At 41.4% G+C, this 15,876-nt stretch overlaps 1 protein-coding gene across 2 annotated transcripts in view; it reads right to left on the minus strand.

Annotated features, from left to right (window-relative positions):
• Positions 1-1,084: 1,084 nt before the first annotated feature.
• The window catches only part of bcl9l (bcl9 like), a 53,117-nt gene continuing 38,325 nt past the window's right edge, over positions 1,085-15,876 (minus strand). For both annotated transcript variants that reach the window (XM_030152554.1, XM_030152555.1), the window contains exons 4-9: positions 11,307-11,429; positions 10,855-11,029; positions 7,971-8,055; positions 4,325-6,728; positions 3,864-4,118; positions 1,085-2,760 (exon numbers count right to left, since the gene is read on the minus strand). In XM_030152554.1, coding sequence (XP_030008414.1) covers positions 1,565-2,760; positions 3,864-4,118; positions 4,325-6,728; positions 7,971-8,055; positions 10,855-11,029; positions 11,307-11,429 — 4,238 coding nt within the window. In that variant the 3' untranslated portion in view covers positions 1,085-1,564. The remainder of the gene's footprint in view (positions 2,761-3,863; positions 4,119-4,324; positions 6,729-7,970; positions 8,056-10,854; positions 11,030-11,306; positions 11,430-15,876) is intronic.

Consider the following 15,876-nt stretch of genomic DNA (forward strand, 5'->3'; position numbering starts at 1 on the left):
TCAGCAGAGAGCGGAGTGCAGAAATGTTCCTCAACTTTTACAAAAACAAACGTATTAAAAGTGTATTTTGAGTTCAAATACGGCTGTGGAAAAAATGATTAGACCATCAAAAGTCATCAAAAACAGTGGTTATGCAATCAAGTACTAACTCCTGTGTGTATCATGTGACTAAAACAGAAAAGAAAACGGAATGTCTAAAAGCACTGTTTTTGTCAGTACAATGCCATAGATATTGATGTAAGAACTGAAGTGATTTTGGTTATTATCAAGAAAACATGGTACATTTGTCCAAACAAATGTACCTTTAGTTGCACCAGGCATTAAAATGAACAAGAAACTGAAGAAAACAAGGTGGTCGAATAATTTTTTCCGTGACTGTACATCACGGCTGAAAGTGAGATCGGTCTGTTGTGACATTTGACCCAGTCTAACTCCAGTGTTGATGGTTTTAGTGTCATCTCACTACAAACACCCAGACCACCTTAGATCTTCACAATCACTGGATTCCTTCAAAAGGGGACTCGAGACTTTCCTATTTAGACTGGCTTTCTATGGCACACCATGTTTTTATTGTTTTACATTTACTATTTTTTAGTATTTTACTCAGACTTTCTTTTTTCACTGAAGCACTTTGAGATTCTTTGGAATTAAAAGCATTTTATAAATGCATTTTAGTATTATTATTATAATTAAAAAAAACAAAAACAAATTACACATCTGCACCCTTTCTGCAGATTATTTCAGTGTTGTCATAAGACGATAATATGGTTTGGAAATATCAAATCTGTCATGTTCTTGTGTAATTACTGGACAACCCTGGCTGCTGTGAAGCTCTTCATGTGCATCTTGGACTTGGCTGAGAATTGCGACTACAACACTGTCCGATGCAAAAAGGCAAAATACCTCAAGCAACTCAAGGCACTTCCTCACTCTCCATATTTTGCCACACATGTTAAATGGAGAAGGAGCAGATGCAGGTAAACAGGAACACTGGTGGAGTATTTGGTCTTATTGGAATATGATGGAATATTCTGTACATGTGTACAAAATCAACACGACAACAAAAATAAAGCCAGCGTAGAGATCAGCGTTATTCTATTTTTATACTTCTATTAAAACACAGTTATACAGAACAACTGCAAACAATCACAAATTGCATCTTATTTACAGCAGGTATATATTATATTTATGTATAATTCATTTGCACAACAGTTTGGTAGTTGGAGAAAATAAATCAATGATATTAAAACAAATAGAAATTTGAGGCACTCCTCTCCTGACGCCGCTCTGTTCCCACAACAAATACACACATTGGGAAATGTACATAATTTACATCTTTTTAGAAAATGGCTTCAGATTATTATTTAACCATGTTACAACTGTGTTAAATATTCTTTTTTTTATTATTTTTAAATCAGTTGTAATTGAAAACTTGGAGATTTGTGTTTTTTTTTTTTTTTTTTACATTTCATTTTGCAAAACAACAGCAAGAATAACATTAATGAAAAATTGGACACAATGACAACCTGGTGGAAACCGATGGGAATGCCATGAGTTGTACTGATTAGAACGGCATATTGGCCATACCTCCAGGTCCGTAGCCAATCGGACTGTCCAAAGACATTCCCCGCTGTCTGAGTGACTGAGGGCCCATCATTCCAGACTGGGGGTGGGGCGGGGCCATCATGGGACCCTGAGGGGACATTAGAGAAGCCTGGGGGCCGAAGGGATCCCCTGGAATAGGCATGCTTCGCTGCTTCGCCTGCATCATCATAATGTTCTGCTGTGCCATCAGGTTGTGGGGGTGCTGCTGGGAGGACATCATGCCTGGGGGGTAGGGGTTGGACGGGTGGTGCAGGAGGCTGTTGGCCATCATGGCTTGCTGTTGCTGGAGTTGCTGCTGGGGCACCATGCCTGTCCTTCCCATCATGTGTCCAGGGGGGCACATGGGGCCCATTCCCCCACCGGAAACCATGCCCCTGGAGCCCCCCTGAGACATGCCCATGCTTTGGCGTATTCCACCGTGCGAGGGGTGGGGCGGCAGCTGCTGCTCGGCCATCATGTTCTGGAGGTTTGCCAAGTGGGGGTTCGACGAGGGACCCCCGCTGTGAGGGGGACCAGACGACGACAGCTGTTTGAGGAGCTGCTGTGACGAAGGCTGCTGGGATGGGGGCCCCTGATGTGGGTTCTGATGGGGTTCGCTCTTGGGGAAATACTGAAGGATGCTACTGGGCTTGTCGCAAGGAATGATTCTGGAAAGATCGAACTCGGGGATCCCGGTGTGAGTGGGTCGAATGACTTCACTCAGATCTGGACCGTCGCCCATCGGCAACGAGGCGAAGGAGTCCGACGGGTGAGACGACCGCTGGTGAGGATGACCTTTACTCATCAGGTGCAACTGCTGCGGCGGCAGAATGTTGTCATTGGGCTGGGAGAAATTCTGCGACATTCCTCCACCAGGCGAGTGCATGGGGCCGTGAGGCGGTAGCTGCATGCGAGGGAAACCCGCAATCTGGATTTGAGAGATGGGGGAAACGGTGCAGGGCCCTATCCCGTCAGGGGCTCCTCCACCCATCATGGCAGAGTTAATGGAAGGCAGGACCATTTGATTTGGGGAAGAAAGCACTGGTCCTGAGGCGTCGTGGGACAGCTGCTGCTGGCCTTGGCTTGGGATTCCCATGGGGCTTTGAGGATCGCTGTGGGGGCCGATGGAGCTCTGGGACACAAGCATCTGGGAGGACGCAGGGTTCCCCATGTTCCCTATAGATAAAAACACCATATTAATAATCATACAAAGACATTTCTATCAACAAAATATTAATCTGGCATTTAGTTTATTGAAGTGCAGTCATCAACATCAGCCATGTGTCTATAAAACTGCAAAAATCAATTATCAAAAATAAAATGACAGAAAACCAGTGTCAAAAATGCGCAGTTCATCAAAAGCGCATTTTATCACTTGTATAGTGACGGACCTGTCACTGCTGGGTGCGGGTGGAGACCTCATTTTTGATGCGCTTCCAGCAATTAATGTCCAAACAATTAATGTCCAACAGAATCCTTCGGTGAGCTTTTCACTTTTATTGAACGTTCTTAGATGATCACATCAGTGTCTCATGAAGATTAAAATACAAACATGACTACTAAGTGATGCTGACTTCTGATAGCGGTAAAAACCATATGATCTCCCTGTCCCTTCCCAGTGACCTAGTTATCAACCCCTTAAATAGATTTCCGTCCGCCCCCCCCAACTCAAACCGGAAATCCACAATTAACTAGACACAAAACAAACAAACATAAAGAATGGCTCCTACAACTTAGTTTGATCATTTAGTCTACAAGTAAATGAAACATGTCGCTCATGTCTTTATGAAACGTAATGATTCTCCAGAGGACGTGTCTGCAGTTTATAACTTCAGACATTTACATGATGCTCGGCAATAAATAAGCATTACTATTTTGTTTACATTTATGCGTTTGAGAAGTGTAATATCCTTTTTTAATTAGATGATTCATTTACATGTTCTGTGCCCTAGATTATAAACCAATCCAATTCTTTTTACCAGTTCTAAAATCTTTAAAGTTGACAGAACACCTTGAACAGATTCATCTTCCACAGAAGTAGAAATGACCCATCATTCATGAAAGTTAAATGTTCATTGTATCAGAAAATCTGTCAATAATTAAGTGCAAAACTGTTTCAAAAACCCCCTCAAATAAATACTTCTTTGAAAAATTAAAAAAGTTTTCATATTAAGCTGTTTCTAGCAGCCTTCTACAATCAGACAATTCTGATAAATATAAAAAAACATTACTGGAAACATGTTTAACAGGATACTGTAAGTGTGTGTTTTCTTCTGTACCTCCGATGCTGACACCAGACAGAAGAGGTCGATCTGGCAGCATTTCATCATCAGACGTGGCAATAGTTTTGATTGCATCGTGGTAGAGGGGAGTGGAGCTGGGCATGGCGTACTTGGACATCTGAGACATTATCAGAGACAGAGGATTCTGTGATGGAGGTGCATCAGGAGAAGAGGTGAATGGCATGCTGGGATTTATGGAGCCTGGCTGGCTGATCGGTGTAGAGTTGGAACTTCTCGGGGGAAGTGCCTGACCTGCAACAAATAAACATGACAAAAATGAAAAGAAACGCATTACAAGGTTAAAGGTTAACTTACTTTATCATCTCTGCAGGGAAATTTGGTCTTGGCATTTTACCCATCTGAATACACACACTACCTAGCATTAGCATCAGCACTTAGCATTAGCACATAGCACAGATTAAGAGCACTGAGCTGCTGCTGAAGATGTCCCCATGTACCTGTCTCAGCTGCACCGTTTCCACCATTGCCCACTACTTTCCCACTGGTTGGACCACCTGGACTTGGAAGAGCTGCCTTAGGTGACGTCCACCCAGGGGAGCCTACAGCCATGGCTGGAGACTTGAGTTGCCCGGGAGAGGCAGAGGGAGAGTGCAACCCAAGGTTGGAAGACCCCATTACCTGGGGAGACTTAATGGAAGAGGAGGAAGGAGTTCCAGCACCTGATGCAGGCGGAAGAGGGGGGTGATGGCCTGCAGAGGAAATCTGTGAGGGAGACTTCAGTCCAGGAGCAGAGGGGGAAGGCAAAAGAGGAGATGGCTCTTGGTCGAGGGATGGAGACTTGAGCTGATGAGGTGGAGGCAGTGAAGGAGAAGTCAGGGGGTTAACATTGAGTGACTGGTCAGAGGGGTGTCGAGATCCGAGGTCTGCTCTCCTGAGTCCTCCACCCATCGGCATATGGCTGAGCCGCAAAGTACCTCCCATTTGATTAGGGCCCTGCTGTTCAGGCCCAAACATCTCTGGACCAGGTTGCTGAAGATAGGGTCCTTCAACCTGGCCTCCAGAGAAGGGACCTTGATTTGGAAACTGGAATGGGCCGTCGGGTCCTGGCATGATTCCCTTATTTCCCCCTCTTCCATTCTGTGAAGCCCTGATTCGTGATATCTCTCCAGGGCTAAACATGTCACCTAAAGGTCCACCTCCAGCAGGCCCTCCACGGAGCTTCTGTGACAGCGCCATCTGTTGTTGTTGGACATTCATGGGCTGGTTCATGTTCATTACGACGTTACCCCCTAGTGGAGAATCCACCAAGTCTCTCATCTGTGGACCTCCTCCAGGAGATCCCATAATTTCTCTTGAGCCAGGAAAGTCCATAGGGTCACCTCGATTTGGAGGTGGACCCCTCCCCATACCCAAATTGGGAAAGTCCGGACCCCCAGGATTGTCCATAATTCTTGAGCCCAGGGTGCCCTGTTGCTGCTGTTTAGCCAGTCGGTCAAGTTCAAACCTGGGAAGCCCTTGCATCTGCCGTTTCTCCATGAGGCGGAACATTTCCTCACGGGTTAGTAGATGTTCTGGATCGCCCTGCAGGTGCTGAGGGGGTCCACTGGGATAGCAACCATGGAAGGGACCTCCACCACCCATGTTGTTGGGCATATCATCCAGCCAAATCATCCCTGGCCTAGTGGGCCTTTGTGGCCCTAGACCCTCCATTGGGAAAACTCCCCCAGGACTACCAGGAAACCCACCTCCCCCATGTGGCCCTCTTGGTATTTGTCCCAGAAACCTTGGGCCACGGGGACCCTCCTGATGCATGTCTAACACACGTGCATTTCCACTCATTCCCCCTCCCATCATATTCCCGGGACCCCACTGCTGGTCTCCAGGTTTGCTATGGTAGGGAGGAGGGGGCCCTCTCATCATCACGGGACCTCCATGCATCCCCATCTCAGACATCATTCTGAAGTGCTGGGGATGTGTGTGCGGTTGCATTTCCTGCTGTCTCCTCTTCTCTTGATAGTATTCCTCTTGAAGTTTCCTCCAGGCTATCTGCTCTGGGGTCAGTCCCTCTGGTCCCAGTAGGGGGCCCATGTCCACTCCAGGTGAAGACAGCTGGTGATGCGAGTGTTGGGGTAAGTTATGGTGAGAATCCATTTGTGGGCTGTCGATTGTAGGTCCACTAAGTGATTGTGTTTGAGAAATGATCGACTGAAGGGGTTCTTCATACTTCTTCATGCTCGCCAGCTGAGCTAAAGACGTCGATAGCATATTACCACTACTGCAATTTCCAGAAGTGTTTGTACCATTGTCATTGTCGTCAAGAATACCGCTCCGTTCAGTATTGTTTATGTTGGAGGAGTTGTTTGGAGGATTACTGTTGGATCCTCCGGGGTCTCCAGGTACTCCACCCGAGCCACTGCGTAGAAGAAGCCTCTCTATGTCTCTGAGCGTCTGCAGAGAACGTTCCCTGTGTTCCAGCTGCTCTTTGGAAAGACCATCTCTGTTCCCCGGTCCAATCCTATGGCCTGGATCGCTTTGAAGGTGTGCAGACTGGACAGAGGGACTTTCAGAGGGCGAGATGGTAGAGGCAGGAAGCGGCATGCCCCCCACTCCCTCCCCATCTCCACCTCCTGGTACCAGGCCTGCAGGCAGGGCTGTGCTGCCTCCCTCTGACCTATGGGCAATGATGCTGTTATTGCTGGAGGTTCCACCGGGTCTGGTCTGAGACGATTCAGTATCAGAGTGTCCCGATGACGACGGCGTCCCTGCAGGATGCAACGGGCCTCCAACTCCGGCAGAGGCTGGTCGTGGAGTTCCACTTTGGGATTTTGGGGTTCCAGTGGGTGGAGAGCTGCTGGATCTCACCTTCTCGGGTAGGTTTAAGAGCTTCCCTGATGAGTGGCCCTGTGGCAAAGAAAAAGACAATAAGTATATGGACTAATGAGGCGGAGAGATTGTTTAGAGCAGAGAAAACTATTTTTTTGGCAACTTCTAAATCAATAGTTCTCTATATTTAACCCTTTGTCAGTGATTTATCTCCATTTCTGATAATATTATCCTCTGTATTTTGCATTTTCAGTGAAAATAAGGTATTTGCCTATATTTAATCATCAAATCTTACAGTAAATTCGATTATACGAAAACAGAGGAAAATGTGACTTTTTCAGCTAAATATATCATTATACAGGGTTTCTGCAGGTATCAGCAAACCTAATTCAATGCTTTTTTTTATTATTTATTTTCATTGTGCATCTCCAAAAGTACATTACAATAAAAGAAAGAAAGAAAGAAATTCACATTTTATGATACAAGATTTTGTGATACACAAAGTATAACCCCCCCCCCAAGAACCAATGGCGACCCCCATACTACCCCAACCTGGATCTCAAAATGTGAAAACCACTAATAAAAACAAATACATATATATTGATGAAAATGAATATAATTTACAGATATAAACAGATAAGTGATCAGGATAATTATAGACAATTATGTTGCACTTTTTCTTTAACCATAATGTAAAAATTTTATACTTTTTAATGCCATTTAAGGGCTTAATTTTCACAAAATCTATTTAATGACTTTTAAAGCTTTTTAATGACCTGAAGAAACCCTGTTATAACAATTAATGTTTCATGGTTGGTTAAATGTCTTATTGAAGACATCCCATCAGAGATTTTGTTTCATTCTTGTTAAGTATGAGAAAATACCAATCAGAAGAGTTACATGATTTCAGCCCCATTCATTTTATTCAACTAATAATCTTAATATTACTGACATGTCATACAAAGAGAAGAATCATCAGTCAGTTTACCACTCCATGAATTATGACTAGTTCTAGTAACAGTATCTATATTTAAGAGAATGTCGTAGCTGTAGTACGATATTTCATTTTATGTATTACAGTAAGTTCATTTGTGAAAGCAATCCGTAGTGCACCTCTTATTCTACACTCCAGTCAAAACAACTGCTAATGGAAACAGGAACGAAGACACAGACTGAAATAACTAAACAAATTAACCTTCCCACACACTTTGCATCAGTGGTCTTGCCTGAGAAAAACCACTCTCCCCCCTCTCGTGGTGTAACAAAATGCCAAGATTGTGTTAAATTTGTTAAACTTGTTTCTGAGCCGTGATGTCTGACCTGTTCCAACTTGGTGTGAGGAACGTTTTGCTGGTGAAACAGGAGGATGGAGTCGGCCTGTCCTTTCATTACCGCTTCTGCAGCACTGTTGAACAAATACAGCAAAAAAAGCACAAGTTCACATCAGAAAGAACAGCACAGAAATACATTTAGAACAGATTAGTCGCAAACAGATAATATAGAAATGTAGAGCAGAACAGAATACAATAACATAGAACAGTATATAACAAAATAAAACAGAACAGAATCAAATGAAACAGAACACAGCAGCTAAATCTGGTCGGTGTTTAATTTAGTTAAAAACAAATAGTGCATAATAAATAAGTAAATAAAAGATTTAAAGACTCACATACACACTCACATTCAACAGTAAAACTCAAAAATCAATGAATGATTCCTACACATAAAAGGAATGTTTATGCTTATAAAAGACTTCTAATATACTTAAAATACTTTGAATCAATCAAGAACCTAAATCAAAATCTCTGTTTCAGCTTGTGTGTGTAATATCATTAAACAACAAGCATTTACAAGGGTGTCAATGTCAATTATTTTTGGAAAAAATGAGAGCAATTTTAAATAAGACAAACCAAATTGACAGGAAATGATGTGAAACAGAGTAAAGCAGTGGTTCCCAACCTTTTTTGGCTCGTGACCCTATTTTAACACCACAAATTTCTGGCGACCCCAGACATTCAAAACGGAGACATTTTTTGTTACTAAAATTTGTTTTTGATCATGTAATAATTTGCTGTATTAGGTTACAAATAAACGTAAATATTAGACGACAGTTAGTCTATATAATGTATATTATTATGGACGGAGGCAGAAAAGCCAGGTGTAGATTACTGCACATTACTGAGAATTTTATTTTCCTTGGTCAGGATATGTACAGTCAGTCCAGCTTGGATTTCCAAGGCTGACAATTAATACTGAACAAACAAGAACTCAAACTATGAATTATGAAAGAGCTGCAGCATCTGAAACCGACCACAATGAACATTTCAAAGATAAACAGAACCACAGTGCTTCAGTTTCAGCTTCACAGTTTGTCATGTCTTTTATGTATATGATTGTCTCTGTCAACTCACAATGTATTTTTTATTAGTATTTATTTATTTATTTTTTTTAAATTTCAAATACTAGAAATTTCAGGTGACCCCATTTGAATTCCAGGTGACCCCACGTGGGGTCCCGACCCCAAGGTTGAAAAACACTGGAGTAAAGTATTCGTGCGGTATTTTGTAGGTGTAACGCAAAACTGTTAGTACGTGTCTGAACAACCACCATGACATGTACAAAACCTGGTCCTTGAATAAAACCCTGTGGTGTGAACACAGTCTACCATGATGCACAAGGAACAGGTCCAGAAGGTCATTTATTCCACCTACTATAAACCATGTGAATGATAGTGTAATTTGGAGGTTGTGTTGGTATTTGGCGTTAGCTAGGTGACACAGTGGTGTAGTGGTTAGCACTGTGGCCTCAAAGCAAGAAGGTCCTGGGTCCAAATACATGCACCTTCGTAGGTTAAATGGTCAGACTGAAACGCCTGTAGGTGTGAATGGTTGTTTGTCTGTACGTGTCAGATCTATGATGAATTGAGGACATGTCCAGGGTAAACCCCGCCCTCACATGATAGTAGATGGGATAGGCTACAACACCCCCGCGACCCTCTCAAGGACTATGTGATCCAGAAAATTAATTAATAAATAGATGAACAATTGTTGTTTAGTTGCTGTTTGCTGGCTCTAAATCTGAATTTTTTTCCCCCCACTATAAAATTTCACATTTATTTATGCTCAGATTTGCATTGTTGAAGAGTTGTCACCAAGATCTTGTATTTATGATGTTGAACAGCACCCAATCTATTTTTTTTTTACTTTAAATGTTTATTTTATTCAAGAAAGCAAAAAGAATATATGATGCATTTTAAATAGTGTCTTGAATTGTTTTTCTTAGTTTAACCAACTGAATCCTCTCCCTCCCACCCTTCCAACGTACATACAAACTACCACTAAACATGAAACAAAACACAAACAAACAAAACAAAACAAAAACAAAAAAAATATATACACAGTAATATAAACCATGATACGGGTAAATGAAATAAGGGACGGTTTCACACGTTCTTTCTAGCTTACAGGCTATATGATGCTATGGGAGGGTGTTGACCCAATCAAAATACAAAATCAAGGGGTTCCATAACTCATGGAACTTTTCTTCAGATTTTTAAAGGAAAGATATTTTGCTTTTTTTTTTACATGAAATTATGCATTTTAAAACATTTCCCTGTGGTCTACTGTAGTCTAAACTGTAAATGCTCTGCTTGGGTCTGAATTCTTCATTAATTCAACTCCACAGGTCCATCTTCAACCCTATTTCTGAGTAATGACACCAGAAAGGTGGTTTGGAGCGCTGGCCCTCTAAATGCACATGAGCCACTTCAGGCCCCGCCCCCTCCAGGTTGTTGACTGTGCTGCTCTGTCCCGTTCACCCATCAGCTGAACATTTTAGGTAATCGGCTTGAAGTTTGGACATGTTTTCAGTTTTTACTACGACCGCTGCTGCTGATAAACAATTATGTCGTACTCGGAGAAATGTTCGTCGGAAGTCTCGACCTTATATGCGCGAATGTCATGACGCAACTAGTTATAGACGTAACAAATTAAGCAGGAATTAAAACAGGTTGTAGAAATCCACTCAATTTTTGCCAAAATGAATATAAAGATAGCTTTGCAGCACCTGGAGGGTTCAAATTCAAACTGTATGAACTATTAGGGTCCAAATACACAAATAAATGAACCAAAGACTAATAATAAAAGTGGGTTTATTATATGACCCCTTTAATAAAACACAACTTCCAATCAATGTGATGTCTAACCTGTTTGCTAGGCTGGTTGTGAAAACATAAACCATTTGCTGTGAAGGCTGAACCGGCTCTGCTTTTAGCCCCGGTCCCCCTCCACATCCCAAAACTGGACCTCCAGGTTCAGGCATGGGGCCTGTAGGCAGACGATCACAGAGTCCATGGATTGGACCCGCCATCCCTCGATCCCCTGGAAAGCAAAAACAAAAAAAACACAACAGCACCCTGGGTTATTCATATTGTTTTGTACTGGTTTTAACTGTCATACTGGTTTACCCCTTGGCTTCAGCATCTAAACACTAGATGGAGCTAAAACACATGTAAAGTCATTCCAGTGGTAAAGGACAGGTTGACATTCCAAGTGTTGTTTTCAGTGTGATGCTTTTATCACACTATGATACATGTGGTCATAGTAACCAACACATGCACTTGTTTTAGATTGTGGTGTGGTTGTCAGTGTGACTCACGGTGCGTCGCAGTGTGTGGCTTGTCTTCATCTTCCTCAGTGTCAGGTCCAGAACACCATTCATCACCACTATACGGCTGCTTCTTCTCCAGGACGCAGCGTCGCTTACTGCGCATAACGCCCTCTGGAGAAAAAATGACCAAAAGACACATATTGGCTCCTTACATATATATATATATATATATATATATATATATAAATAAATATAACCAATATGAGCCTGATCTAAGCGGCTCCAGAGGTGGTGTCCTCTCTGCTGTAGTACTGCATGTCCTTTTAAATGATGTTACAATGGATTGGGATATAGATTACACTCAGTAGAACACCTATTTTTAATGTTTTCCAAAAAAATTGAAACATGAAACCATCTGTACACAGTAGGGCTGCATTATATAGACTGCACCATTTCAGTAAATAGACACATCACAGGATGGTCAATGTCAAGTGTGATGCTGTAACTTTTCTGCTGCTTGATACTAAAGGGAAACTTGCACGGCTGTCTGGTCCGTCTGATAGAACATGTTTTACTGCGATTTAATGGCTCTGGGACACACACAGTTTGTCTCCTAATGAGGGACGAACAGGCTCTGCAAACCAGCAATCACTTGATCAATCATTCTAGATCTGTTTATCAAAGCAGCCGGAGCCAAGTACGACATTAAAGCTCAAGAAAGGAGTAAAAAGTTTTCGCTTTTAATTCGCAGGCAACTATTAACTTTTTATTTGCAGGTTCTCTCAGGACAAATCATTAAAAAGTGATTAAATCTTAAATTATCTACTTTTTATTTCCTGTGATTTATACCACCGTACTGTACAACATGAGGCTTATTGGTTTAGTAAAGTTTTTTCGACCACAGATACTTTTCTCAGTCTCTGAATTTAGATGCATTCTGATATATGTGAAGTATATACAGCAGGAAAAAACTAAAGTTTCAGGGTAAAAACACCTCCTATAAACCAAAGTGATCGTATTTAATGTGACCTCCCTTTGCACTTAACATGTCTTTAACCCTTTTTTTTCAGGCAATATGAGATTTATTGCGTCATTTTCTGATGCTTTCTACCAGGTTTCATTCAACACGTCAGATGTTTCTAATTGTTTGTGCTGCTTCTTGTCATGGGATCAGAGGTCACACTAAATAGTAGCTTTAACCTTTAACCCATTTAGTTAAGTTTTTTTGTGTCTCTTAAGACAGCACACATAAAATAAATAAATACAACTTTTTAAGGTACAAAGACACTAACCAAGATGGCCACTTACTCAACAGTTTTAATGTATTTATAGCTACTTATTTTGTGCATTTATTTATTTGTTTGTTTATTTATTGTTGCCTCGCTTTTTCACAGAAAATAAACTATTTCAATATCATGCATCCCCAGTACATATGTATAATACATAGTCATTTGCAGTCGTTTAAAGTGTTGGCATTGTGTTTTTATATGCATGCCCGTGACCTTTGCAGATGCAGTGTTTTAAGCCTACTCACATGGCTAATGCTGACACTGAACACATAAGCTGCTGTGCACCAGTGGGTGCAAACAGCTGCAAGAAAAATGCAGCAGCTTTAACGTTTCCACATGCACTAAAAGAGGCAGAACTAATATCTGACACGTCACAGTGGCGTATTTACACTCATAACAGTGACGGGAAGACTGAAGTTGACCAGTTACTCCTCCAGTCCGTCAGATGAAGGTGACTTTGGGCAGAAAAGTAGGTTGGTTTTGGAAATGAAAAGAGAGCACAGCAGAGGGTGGGGTAGTTTAACAGAGGCAGACTGAGGCCAATAGGTAAGTTGTTTTTGTTAGTAGCAGCTACTGGTTAAAAAAAAAAGAGGTTTCCATTCACAAAGATCCACCTTGTCGTTCGTTCTCTTCCTGTTTTGGCCTCTGCTGCTCTTTGTACTAGAACCACACCCCTCCCCCTCTGCATACGAAGGTGCCTGTATATGACTGTGTTTGCTTAAAGAGGAGGTTCACGTCTTGTACAGGAAGCCCAGATGAGTTTCAGACAAATCACACTAATGCTAACGTCAGTCAAACCTCATGATCAAGGAAATAAATAAACAAAACGAAGGCTGTATAAACGATAAATGAATGCAAATCAAAGTGCGGCGCCACATAAGCACTCGAATGTTTACAGAGACACAAAGGGAAGCTTTTCCCACCCACGCTCCTGCCTCAATAACAGCAAATGTCTCTAAACTTACTACATTTTCAGAACCTCATCGCCCGGCTCCCCCTCTAAAAGCTACAGAGGGCCCTGATGCTTTTTCATCAGGGACACGTCAGCATAGCGAGGGCATAGCGCAACTATCAAAAAGCCAGGGGGAAATTCTGACGCTTCACTGAAAGGTCAGGGCATTTCAGCGAGAGAGGAAACAAGTTCATGTGTCCTCTCAGTCCCTACGTTCACTTCCTGCTGTGGAGGAGGTGAACACACATAATCTGGTGTTTTTGGGTGAAGATTTAGCTGATAGGAAGATAGAGGAAGTGAGAGTGAGTGTACTTTTACAGTCTAATACAGAGACAATGCAACACTGGACAGACAGTGCGTTGTTAGCTACTACAGCTAACGTTAACATTAAACGCATCCAGCGCCGGTGAGAGTCGTGTCCTCTGACCGGATCAGGCTGAACGCTGGCACGAAGAAACATGCATCAAAATGTCAAAACAAATGTCAAACGTGACACTATTTGGACTCTGTTACATTTCAGAGGAAAAAATGGTACTTTTTTTACTTAACCGCATTTTCTCAACTTTACTTATAAAGCACTTTAAAAACAAAGCAGTTGGCCAAAATACTGTACGCAGATGGAAAAACACATAAAAGAATTCATAAAAACCCTAAAAATACATTAAAACAATAAAAGCCAACCTCTCACACTGTGATGTGAGAGGTTTAGTTTGCGGTTATTTCACAAATTCGGACCCTACAATAAAAATGAAGAGTTTGGGACATAATAATGCTTTGTTATTGATTAGGTTGTAAATAGAAGTAGAGCTGAAACACTTGGTCAACAACATTTAAAAGCCTGTCTCACACAAACACTGATATTTTCCTACACAGGTATGTTCTTCTTACAATAAAAAAAAAAAAAAAAAAAAAAATTCTGCCCACACAATCTTTATTTTTATGCGTTATCAACATACCTTCCACTCTGTATGTTTATGTATCATGTATGTCATTGTGTCGCTGTGTCCTCGGGCAAGATACTTCACTCACCTTGCCTCCAGTGTCACTCACACTGGTGTATGAATGCGTATGAATGTTCGGTGGTGAACTTGCATCCACGCTTCTGTCAGCCTGCCCCAGGGCAACTGTGGCTACAAATGTAGTTTACGACCACCAGCGTGTCAATGTGAGAATGAATAAATAATGGATCAATAATGTAAAGCACTTTGGGTGCCTTGAAAAACACTATAGAAATGTAATCCATTATTATTATTTTGTGTCATATCTAAGTATGTTTTATATTACGTGAATATTTGCATATAGGCCTAAGACTTATTTCTGCTTGTATTTCCATTCTATACAACTGAGAATTGAACTCATTTACTATGTCGACGGGTCCAAGAGGCAGCAGACAAATCTATAAAACAACAGTCACATAATATGAAAAGCGGACGTCACTGTTATCAAGGACGTAATATTAATCACATGGCAGATATTAGATGCCGGCCTTTAACATGACCACGTCGGTTTGTGTTTTCATAACGTTAGATTACTGTGCTCTTCCAGCTCTAGTGTCTTTCTCACAAAATGCCAAACTCAAGAGAAAAGAAAGGCATGTCACAAAAAATCTGTACGATTACATACACGATGTAGTCGAGCTACAACCACAGCTTGACTTATCAGTTAAATTGGACTGTTCTATCTATCTGTCTTGATGTAAATGGCCACGACAATGGAGAATGTTGTTAATTCGTACATAGCGCATTTCTGTCCATCAGCGATTCAGAAGGCACTTTCTCATTAGCAATTTCCTCAAACATTTTCTGCGGCAAAATTATTGATGATTCATTTCAAATTTTTTTATGTAGCTTCCTTGGGACAATATCTACAAAGTCTATTCATAGTTTTGAGATATTTTGATTTTTTTGATGAATTTTTGAAATATTAAACTTTTGCCTTTACTTATAATGGGCCATATTTTGATGGCCTATAAAATGGAAATGGAAAATGGTTATAGATATCAATATAGTTCCTATTGATCACTGATAGGAAGTCGTATATGGATTTTCATTTAATTGGTTGAGTTCTCCTCCAGTGAAAGTACCACCCACTTTGATTGGGAGATTGATCGCCTGCGTCAACACCACAGGACTCTAACATAGCGGCAGAACCTGACAATATCACAAATTCAACTTGTTCTTGATTCTTAATGGAACATTCCGGTGAGTTGCAGGGACATTGGTCCTATTTTAAGTGTCACATAAACCACTGAGTGTCAGAGAAGTTTCGTCCACTTTTTTTTTTTTTACCATAGTGGCTGCTAATGAACTAATTACAGCCGTGTCATGAAACAACCAATCACAGTAGAGTAGACCCACCCCTCCAGCCAATCCAACCT

This window comes from Sphaeramia orbicularis, chromosome 13 (genome assembly GCF_902148855.1).
Source record: "Sphaeramia orbicularis chromosome 13, fSphaOr1.1, whole genome shotgun sequence".
Classification (NCBI taxonomy): domain Eukaryota; kingdom Metazoa; phylum Chordata; class Actinopteri; order Kurtiformes; family Apogonidae; genus Sphaeramia; species Sphaeramia orbicularis.